Here is a 10,383-nt window from a genome sequence, read left to right on the forward strand (position 1 = left end):
TATCAGCATGCCTAGATTCTAAATGAAGAGGATTAGCATAACCATCAGCATGTTCCCACTGTTAATGTTGCCCCAGTATTTAATCTCAAGCACTCCTGTGCCTGAGTCCACCTTTACAAAGCTGCTTGGATTGCTTTAAACCTTTTTCCCCAGGAGAAACGTTATACTAAAACCTACAATATGAAACTGGGAAATGGATGGAAAATGGATTTAAAAGCTGAGTGCGAGTTGTGCAAGATAAGCCATTTCAATCACCTTCCTTCTCAGTTGATTTTTTTTTTTATATTATTACCCAGCCAATCTGTTGCTGTTCAGCTTATCACTACTTCTCCTCCTCCAAAACACGCCTGTACCTTTCCTGACAGCAGTTTGACTCGTTTTCTTCTTGTCCTTCAGGAGGCTTTACCTTCTACGAGCTCATGCGACGTGGAGTACCCCTGCACCTGATTGAAAAGTACATGAATGAGGCGAAGATTGTTGATCAAGAGAAGTAAAACTGAACGCAGTGCAGTAAGACGCTTTGGCTTTGCAGACATCAGCCACCATTAGTGATTTTTTTTTTATTGTCTTTTGAGATCAGCAGACTAAATACGGATGGAGGGATGGTGGGACATATGGATGGGGTGTGTTGGGGTGTACTCATCAGTGGTGTGGCATGCTGTGTGCAGGATTTAAGCTCGTTACCATAAAAAAAAAAGCCAGCTCAACTCTTTTTGTCACTATTTGAAAGACTATATCAGCTCAGATGCATGTTGGCAGCATTTTGGATTTAGATTTATTAGAAACAAGTTGTGTGTAAAAGAAAAAAACACACTTGTAGTATTTATATGTGGACTTTTGTTGGTAGATGTTGGTAAAAATTTTTTTTTTTTTTGGTAACTTATTGAAAAGAATTGGGAATGTATAAACTACACAGTAATGTTGGTACAGTGTCAATGTACCTCTTTACAACACAAAACAAAAGCAGGATTGAGTAATGTCAGGGGGAAAGTGTGCTGATCTGTCTGAAATCACCATGGTACTTTTTCTGTATGTTTTTTTTTTTGGCTAATAGGTCAGAAAATGTAGATGTTTATTCCCAGTCCACAGTCTGCACGACACATTTAGATATTGTGATCCATACTGGACTGAGTTTTCATCAAGGTTCAATCATAACTGCATGCCTTCACCCTTTGTAAGTATGAACCATGATTATAATAAACATAAAACTGACTGTTTTTGTTCTCGCTCCTGTTCTGAGTGCTCCTCGTGTATTCTGACAATAAAGCAGCAAAGCTGAACTCACCTGTGACCGTAGTTTCCAATCCTTTCAAAATAAACTACTTTGGCAGAGAGATGCTAAGAAGCTTTGAGTTGCTTCTCTTTTATTTTATTTTATTTTTATTTTTTTCAGGAGGGCTGGGCAGTAGGTCTTATTTGTTCTCCTCTTATGTAGAAGTGAAAATGTTGCATCTTTATCAGATGTAAAAGTGTTGCCTGAAATCCGTACAAGGTAAAATCTATCTCTGCTACACTCTCCCTGACTTATTAGAATGTGGCTGGATAGTAATGAATTTGAAAAAAAAAAAAAACTCCTTCAATTCAACACTGCTATGCTTTGGGTACTCACCAGATAGATTTTTCCTGCCATTTTCCACACCCCCGAGATGCTCTCCTGAACCCTCACCACACTCTATACAATCTCAGCGCAATCCCACAAAGATCCGACAACAAACATCCACAATTGCACAACGCACTGGGCCCTGTCCTTGCACATCTGTTTTGGACTACATCAGGGTGTAGCTATGCGCTAGAATGACACACAATGCTACAGAGTAATGGGACTGCAGACTGGGCATAAAGCCAGAGTGGCCAGTCCTACTTCAAAATCTTGACACCAAGCAACAAGTTGTGCACGGGTTTCACATCATCAAAACTATTGTAGCCCTATCACATGCTATCATGTATAATGGAGAGTCCACCGGATTCTTAATACATGGCTAATGACCTCACCAAGACGCTGCAAAAGCCATGCACGTTTTGGGTGATTTTGTTACATGGTAGCAGGGTCATCTACCTTGAAGTAGGCCTCATTATGACCCAATGATAGCATAAAAGGTTTTGGTTTTGGTTATGTTATGTTCAATGATGAACATAAAACTCTTCTTTAAGCCTTTTTCAAATGTTACATTTAATATTGCTCTTTTTCTAGTTAACCAATTATTGCCAATGCCATGTGCATGCTGTGTGCTGTATCATCAGTCCAAAAACACAAAGAAATAGTCCTATTTTACTTAAATGAACATATATCTTGCATATTGTGAAAACAGGTGACAAAAGTATGCTGTAACAAACCTCCCACCAAGCTAAAACTAAACATAGCAGAACAGTAGCTAGAGGCTAAAATGAGGAGAACAGATGCTAAAAGTAGAAAAACAGATTCTAAACCTAAAATTAACAAAACAGTTCCTAAAATAAAGAAAAACATTTGCTAGTATTGGCAAAAAGAATCAAAATAAGGGCTAAAACTAAAATCGACAAAAAAGTTACAAAAAATTGCTAAAGTGCAGCTTAAGCTTAAAGGAACAAGACGGTAGCTAAAAGTAGCAAGATGGCTGCTGAATGTGGCAGAACAGTAGGTAAAAGTTCAAAGTAGCATAAGATAGAGAATAAACCAAGTGTGCTGAAGCAGATTTTAAAGAGAACAATGTTTTTGAAGGAAATGGAGAGATCTTAGTGTATTTCTATGGGGAATTCTATTTTAAACTAAGTTAAATATTTTGAAAAAGATAAAAATTATGAAAATCAAGTCGTATCGCTATTACTAACTGAGCTGAATATTTTGATACACGAATGATTAAAATAGCACAAACTATGCTGCAGTAGTTTTTTCCCCAAAGGACACACAGCAGAAACTATAAACAGGAAAAATAGTATATTAAAGTATTAGTTTTAAATTAAATTTAGCACCTTCCAAGATGGCGGCACAAATTCTTACCTCGGTAGCTTAGACTGCGCTGTGGTTGGCCATGTTTTTACCCTCGGTTTATTGCAGCGTTTAAGACTGCCAGTTTTAAAGAATGTTTAGGTTTGGTCTTTTTTAAGTATTCTATTTTTTTTTAATTCTTCAGAGACTGTTGAGTCTGAAGCAATGGAAGACTTTCAATCTATGCAGATTTAAACTTCCCGGTCGACAGCCATGTTATTATCCTTTCGCTTCCTGCACAAATGCGCCTCAATGTGAACCGTTCAGACTACCAGCCAGAGCTTTTGGTTCCGCTGCAGAAACGGCCTCGTCTGCTGCTTATTATGCCACCTTTTTAGACAGATCCTTCTGAGTCACCAACCGGACGGAACTGGGTTGTTTGTTACGATAATTTGAGGAGTGACGATACTGGAACAAAAAAAATAATGCCACATTTCTTGTGGCCAGAAGTGCTGTCACCCGCACAACTCAAGCGACTAGAGGAGCATAAATACAGCGCCTCGGGTCGCTCCCTGTTCGAGCCACCGTGTCAGATTTATTGGAACTGGCTGGTCCAGCAAATACCGACATGGATCGCTCCAAACACACTGACTATTGTTGGACTCTTAGTCAACATACTGTCCACGGTGGTGCTTGTGTATTATTGCCCCACGGCAACAGAAGAGGTGAGTAAAGCGATCTTGGCTTAAGTTTCCACACGGAGACCAGCGGCTAATTATGTGTCCATTTTTGGCTCCGGCAGAACGCCAACCTACATTCAGAAATCGCTGATGATAACAATTCGCTGCCCATGTACAGCCCAAAACCTGTAAACGTTGGTAAATACAACTTTATATGAAATAATAAAATATAATTGTTAATTCGGCATGCATCTGAGTTTCAAATATCTTTTTAAAACAAAAACATTGACGTTATTTACATGAATCATGGTGCGAGCTAACGTGCTATTGATGATTCATTTGGGGAAATTAAAAAAAATAGCAATTGCTTTATATTGACAAGTCCAAGCCGAATTAAAGATAATGTTACAGTCATCCAGTATCGATGGTATCAACAGTGTATGTCGTTTGATAGATCTCACAAAACAAGGCTGGTTTAAGTTGTCGCATAAATGCATTAGCCATCTTTAGGGTGTATACTGATATGCTCCTTTTGCGTATTATCCTTGGAAAGTTTACAGCTTTGACGTGTTGTGTGTCCGCCCTTATGTGATTCATTGCTGTTGCGGAAAAACAGCTCCTTTTTTTCTGGATGTTTTCGGGCTACAATCCCAGAGGAAGCTAATCACTGAGCAACACCACGTAAATAAAACATCATTTAGATCTTATGGGTTTGTGCTGACACAAGCACTGCACATACCCATACAACAGAAATAGGCCCTACAGCTCTGAGCTGAGCCAAGAGTTGACCTATGATCCAGCAGAACTGTGTGTGCAGGTACACAGTTGGTATATTTATCAGCTAAACACCTTTGTCCTGTGCAGCTATGAGAAAGAACAGTGGAGCTAAATCAAAGTCCACGCAGCCTGGCGATACCATCAGATCCCTGATGCAGCTCAAAGCTCCTTCTTATGAAAGCTTTGTCATAAACAAAAATCTGTCCCAGAGGCTGGGTTTTGTTTGGAGAAGAAACATGGGATTTTTCGATCTCTTGGGGAACTTTTTATTTGTTGTGGCGAGCACACTCTGTTGGCTGGCTTAATGTGCAGATGGTCCGTAACCTTCCCTCCATTAGGAACAGCGGCATAGGTTAACCCAAATCCCTCCTTCGACCAAACCTGAACTCTACAGTGCACAGATACAAGACAAAGTGTATGAGGATAGGAAGAAAACGCCAATATAGATATATGACTCTAACAAGCAGTCTGTTAGCTGTGTGAAATGTCCTGAGCAAGTTCAAGACCATTTTTATTCTCTCTACAGTCGGACAAAACTGCACTTCCCCTGGCTCTGTAATGTGTAATATGTTTTGTGAGCAGCTGCAACAGAAATGCCTATTTTTAATAGTTCCATAACTGTTCCTATCCCCCCCCCTCTTTTTTTTAAAAGACATTCTTGATTGTACTGACTGAACAAGATACTCCAGCAATTACTTAAGCAACAATACATCTGATATAATTTAAATTAAAGTTCCTTAAAGAACTGCATACTCCCTGCTGCCTTTCATGCCAGAATTTTACTAGACTAAGATTTAAGATGATTGTCCACTAATTCATGAGGTATTTTGCTAACGCTACACAGACCAACGAACACATACATGTTCACAGAAACGTGCAAATGTATTAACATTTTTGGCAGCAGGTAACAACTGATTCGCTGGCGGTAGTATTACATAAATAGGGAACTCTCTTTAAAAAAAGATATTAATTCTCTCTTCTGTTCCTCCACCTCAGGCTCCAGCATGGGCCTTCATCCTGTCTGCTCTGGGCCTCTTCATCTATCAGTCTCTGGATGCTATTGATGGGAAACAGGCCAGGAGGACAAACAGCAGCTCACCTCTCGGGGAACTCTTTGACCACGGCTGCGACGCAGTCTCCACAGGTGACTGTGGCGCTCTGGTCATCGTGTACTAGAAACAGAAATCGTCCATCAGTAGATTCGAGATCACGAGTGAAAACACCACCGTTTCGCAGAGTGGTGGTGTTAAAACGCAAATTGAAAGATGCATCTCATCATTTGCTTTTATTTAAAAACAAAAATGCAGTTATGGTCACTATCACATACTGCTCAATAATGATTATTTTCTAGGTGTAATATTATAATACCAAATAAATTTACTTACAGCTCATTTTAATGCATTAGAGTTAAAGAATTAAACAGAAAAAAACAAAAGAATATGCTGACAGTCACTGTTTAAAATCAGTGTCAGCTTTTTCCTGCACTTAGGACAGAATTTAACCCAATATGTGATCAGCAGTTCTCTTTTGTAGCACTCGTTTCCTGTCTGTCATTGTCTCTCATCAGAAGTTCCTATTTAGAAATAAGCCTTTCAGTGTCATATGGTGTCAGCTAAAACACCAAAGTCAACTGGCTGTTTAAATGTCATTTATTTATAGTTTATTTATAATTCTAAAGTAATTGTGCCTTCCTACCTGCTGTTTTGCATTTTATATATTAACTTTTAGAGGCTGGCAAGCTGACGTTAATGATTAATTAGCTGGTTGTTAGCCTCAGTTGCTAGCTTGTACTAAGAGGCTGCATATATTTTAGCTGCTAACATGCTAACTCTTGTAGCTTGTTGCAAACGTTCGTTTCAAAACGGTTACCTCGAAAAGAAAGACGGGTGTTGCTTCTCTGGTAGACGAGCCATGACTGACTGTGTTTTCCACTGGGTAAAAATGTCCAAACAACCAACAACGTGTTTTATTTTAATTTTTTTTTAAACGGCTTAAAAGTTTAGGGGAATCCCCCGCCAGGTAACTGATTTACTTGACTCGTAGCAACCGGTAGGAGAGGGTTAGCGTTACTTGTGACTCAACAAAAACAATTAAACAAACAAAGCTGCTTTGTCTCGGGTATCAGATTTAAAAAAAAAAAAAAAAAAAAAAGGCATTTAAACCGTAGGAACGTTACGAAGAAGAAAAAAACCTGTGGTTTTGACACCGTCGTATAAGATGAAACTCCCCCCCCCCCTAACTTTACAATAAAAAGAGCAGACATCTTGAAAATCGCTGCAATCAGCTCATGTGTAGCAAATTTCTGAATTTTTCTGAACATTTCCCTCTTTTATTTTTCAGTTTTTGTTGCTGTGGGAACATGCATTTCATGTGGACTAGGAAGATACCCAAACTGGATCTGGTTCTGTGGTTTTATTGGGATGTTCATGTTCTTCTGTGCCCACTGGCAGACTTATGTATCAGGGACCCTCCGCTTTGGGCTGTAAGCCACACATTCACTTATCTTAAATGCCTTTTTTATTTATTTTTTTTGCCAATTTCTCCGTACTGAATGCCTGTTTCGAATCTTTGCACAGGGTCGACGTCACAGAGGTGCAGGTCGCCATCATCATCATGTACCTGATGTCTGCCTTCGGAGGCGTGAGCCTTTGGCAAACCTCGGTAACCAGGAGTGACCCGTTTTGTCCCCTCACACGCAACGACACTGTATTCACAGGGACATTTTCATTTCACCTGAGTGAAGAACAATGAACAATTTCTAGTTGTAGTTGTCTTTAAATAGAATTTGTGTTTTACTTTTACTCTGTGCTGCCTTTGGAGGCTTGACTTTACATCACATGAGAGAAGTGAGAAGGTAAATATGGGTAGTCGAAGCCATGGCAACAGGTCATCTATTGGACATGATCTGGCTCAAAAAGCTGATGATGTCACCTGCATTTTTCTTTGTTTGTTTTAGTTTTTTCTTCTTTTTTTTTTTGCTTTGCGCTCCCATCACGCTCAGCATGCTGCAGCTCCTTTAAAATAACCTTTTCCCCTTTTGGAAACCTTCGGCGCTTCTTTTATTTGAGGCCGTTCTGTGTTTCCATAGTTACCCGTAATTGGACTGCAGCTGTACGTCTTCCCCATCATTGGCATCATCGGAGGCGCCCTGTACTCCTGCTACAACTACTTCTATGTGATTCTGAACGGCGGCGTTGGCAAGAATGGCTCCACCGTGGCTGTGAGTGGCTTCAGCTGGAGTTTGGGGAGGGGGGGGGTTCATTATTAAATATCGAAACGTGACTCATTGTTTTCAAAATGATTGCGTTTAGGACACCAGCGTGCTGAGTCCTGGTTTGCACATTGGCCTCATCATGATGCTGGGTTTCATCATTTTCAAGAAGTCGTCCAGCCATTTATTTGAGCACCACCCCTGCCTCTACCTGCTCACCTTTGGCATGGTCGCCTCAAAGCTCTCCAACAAGCTGGTGGTGCGTTTGATCTGCCCTTTTTGTTCCGATCTCATTGTTTAAACTCCAAATGCTTATTCCTAACTTTTTTTTATGGCTTTGTTTAACGCTTTTAACTTGTTTACCTCATGTATTTTTATTAATTTGTTTTTTTGCAGATCGCACACATGACCAGAAGTGAGTTATACCTTCCAGACACAGCTTTTATTGGGCCCGGCCTCCTCTTCCTCAACCAGTACTTTAACAGCTTCATTGATGAACACATTGTCCTCTGGATCGCCATGGTCAGTATCAAACAAATGCAGAAATAATTTTTTTTTTGTGTTGCTGCCGTGTTTTTACATTTTCCTTGTGGGATCGGGGAAAAAAGAAATCCAGAGGGAATTTTGTAAACATGCATAAATGTTTTCTTTGCTTCAGTAATCAGTTTTACTGTCTGTAGTTGCTGTTTTGATATTAGGTCAGGGGAACTTTGAGACGAGGCAGATTTGTGTGGCTTGTTCAGCACGGTTACACGCAGTTCGGCTGAGAAAATTGTGACGAATGTAAACAACTTTAAGATGGTGGAAACTTGCTCTTGAATGGACTCTGATCTCAGTAGCAGCTAGCTTAAAGTCACCATATTTCTCCCCGATTCTCCCAACTGAGATTACCAACAGCTGTCTTCTGCAGATTAGATACTGACTGCACATACGTACGCCACACAACCCCACTACGGGGGGAAAAAAAACCCTCTCTTTTAACAGAATGATCCTAATGTAGCGTTTATCCTCAGATCAGCATTTTAAGCTTTTCTTTTCCTTCTTCAGGTCCTCTCTTTTCTGGATCTGATGCGCTTCTGCACAGGCGTGTGCCTCCAGATCGCCTCCCACCTGCGCATCCGAGTCTTCAGCATCACGCCGCCGGGCAACGCCCACCGCGACTGACGGCTTGCCCGGCGGGAGGAGGCGGGGGGAGACGGCGATTTCGCCCCGCTCCTGAAAGCAGACGAGGACGAGGAGGAGGAGAGAGCCTCGAGCCAGAGCCAGAGCCACTGCAGCCTCGACAAAGTAACCACTTCTGATTAAAGCCGCCTCAGCCACAGACAGGAACAAGTCAACCAAGCCAACTCTGCAAACCAAAAACAAAAAACCCACTCATTTGTTAAATGGAAAATTAAGTGGAAACAGTTTTTGTTTTTAATTTAAGCATCAGCGCATGTTTTTAGAAATTAAATCGCATCAATGAAACATTTCCTCCTCATTTGACCTAAATACCAAAATATCTGAATATAGTTTGGGCAAATATCAAAGCATTTTTACGATTTAACACTAATTAATTAACACAGTCACCAAAATCTTCCTCATAACAAACTAATACGTTTGTTTATTTTAATGACTTGTCTTTGTATTTATTAAATGCTTGAGTTCGACACAAATCGGAGCTTTAAAAAGCAGATAATTAAAAAAAAAACAATTAACACGACCTTGAAAACCTCAAAAGAAATTCCAATGAAGTCTCCAATGTGAACGGGCAGGTTGTGGACGAGCTCTGCGAAAGGTTAAAGGTCAGGTGTTGATGTTGAAACTAAGAGACGGGTTTCTCTTTTAGGTCGTTTCCCCCAAACATCACTCCAGTTTCAAGAGTTTTTTTTTTTTCTTTTTAAACCTCCTGTTGCTTATGTTGTCTTGGAAATATATATTTAAAAATGAATAAATAAAAAAAAAAAACACACCGACCCTGACCTTCTGAGTGCCGTCGACCGATGAAGCATCAACACTCGACTTGTTCTGCTTTCTCATTTCTTCTCCCTAAAGGGCTAAAACTTAATTGTGTATGATTGTACAGAAATGAACTGAATACGCCTTAAATATCCTTTGTTTTTGTTGTAATTACTGTTTGACTTGTGAATATTTAAATCGTCTTTATGCCTCTTTTTTTTGTTTTGTTTTGTTTTTCACTGATGTTTACCAGATACAGCAATAGTTACAATACTTTAAAAAAAAAACTCTACTGGAAGGTTTATCGTTGTTTTTACTAACTGTTCACTTATACGTGTGATTTTTCACGTGTGAGTGATTTATTTGAAGCATCTGTTGCATTTATCAGTAACTGTATGATGAGTGAATATTACCGAAGCGTAATTTGAAAAATAATTCAGGTTCTTTTGGATTAAAAGGGATTTTTGTTTTTTTAAATAAAATCAGTCACCTTTGTAAGTGCTAAAAAATGACATCCTGGAAAGTTTTTTGTTTTCAAACATTAATAACAGACAATTTAGCTCAATTGAAAGACTGAATGAGATATGCATCCGAGTGTTATTTGGTTCCAGTTATCTCCTTGTTTAGTCCTGCAATAAAACACCTTTCGATTGACAGATGTGAGTGAAAAGATTGTAATAAAAGATATTTTTCATCCCTGGTGCTGTTCAGTGGTGATACCACAATGTTGGACTTTTCGTTGCATTAAAAGTGCTTTTAGTTTGTGCAAGAGTCACAGTGGACAACGGAGAGAAGTGCTTTGCAATATTTAGCAAAAAAAGAAAAAAACTGGGAGCACAAACCTCCACCGAGGCCACAGCGTGATTAAAAAA

The 10,383-nt window shown here is 39.6% G+C and overlaps 2 protein-coding genes across 14 annotated transcripts in view; both read left to right on the forward strand.

Annotated features, from left to right (window-relative positions):
- mybpc1 (myosin binding protein C1) overlaps positions 1 to 1,285 on the forward strand; it is a 33,190-nt gene extending 31,905 nt beyond the window's left edge. For all 13 annotated transcript variants that reach the window (XM_037981118.1, XM_037981111.1, XM_037981113.1 and 10 more), the window contains one exon: positions 397 to 1,285. Coding sequence is in view for 12 of the 13 variants with exons in the window: in XM_037981111.1 (XP_037837039.1) it covers positions 397 to 494 (98 nt within the window). In the remaining variant the exon portion in view is untranslated. The remainder of the gene's footprint in view (positions 1 to 396) is intronic.
- Positions 1,286 to 3,225: 1,940 nt separating this feature from the next.
- chpt1 (choline phosphotransferase 1) lies at positions 3,226 to 9,272 on the forward strand. The gene is made up of 8 exons (XM_017411474.3): positions 3,226 to 3,630; positions 5,359 to 5,506; positions 6,703 to 6,844; positions 6,939 to 7,023; positions 7,451 to 7,582; positions 7,674 to 7,832; positions 7,970 to 8,095; positions 8,621 to 9,272. Exons 1-8 carry the CDS (start codon positions 3,391 to 3,393, stop codon positions 8,735 to 8,737), a joined length of 1,149 nt encoding a protein of 382 aa, XP_017266963.1. The 5' UTR covers positions 3,226 to 3,390; the 3' UTR covers positions 8,738 to 9,272.
- Positions 9,273 to 10,383: the final 1,111 nt, after the last annotated feature.

Source organism: Kryptolebias marmoratus, linkage group LG18 (assembly GCF_001649575.2).
Source record: "Kryptolebias marmoratus isolate JLee-2015 linkage group LG18, ASM164957v2, whole genome shotgun sequence".
Lineage (NCBI taxonomy): Eukaryota > Metazoa > Chordata > Actinopteri > Cyprinodontiformes > Rivulidae > Kryptolebias > Kryptolebias marmoratus.

Excerpts from the sequence above, each read along its gene's own strand:
- chpt1 (XM_017411474.3), top strand. The coding sequence starts at position 3,391 with ATGCCACATTTCTTGTGGCCAGAAGTGCTGTCACCCGCACAACTCAAG. Across the intron at positions 6,845-6,938 it reads GGGACCCTCCGCTTTGGGCT|GGTCGACGTCACAGAGGTGC; the intron begins GTAAGCCACACA and ends ATCTTTGCACAG. Across the intron at positions 7,024-7,450 it reads TGAGCCTTTGGCAAACCTCG|TTACCCGTAATTGGACTGCA; the intron begins GTAACCAGGAGT and ends GTGTTTCCATAG.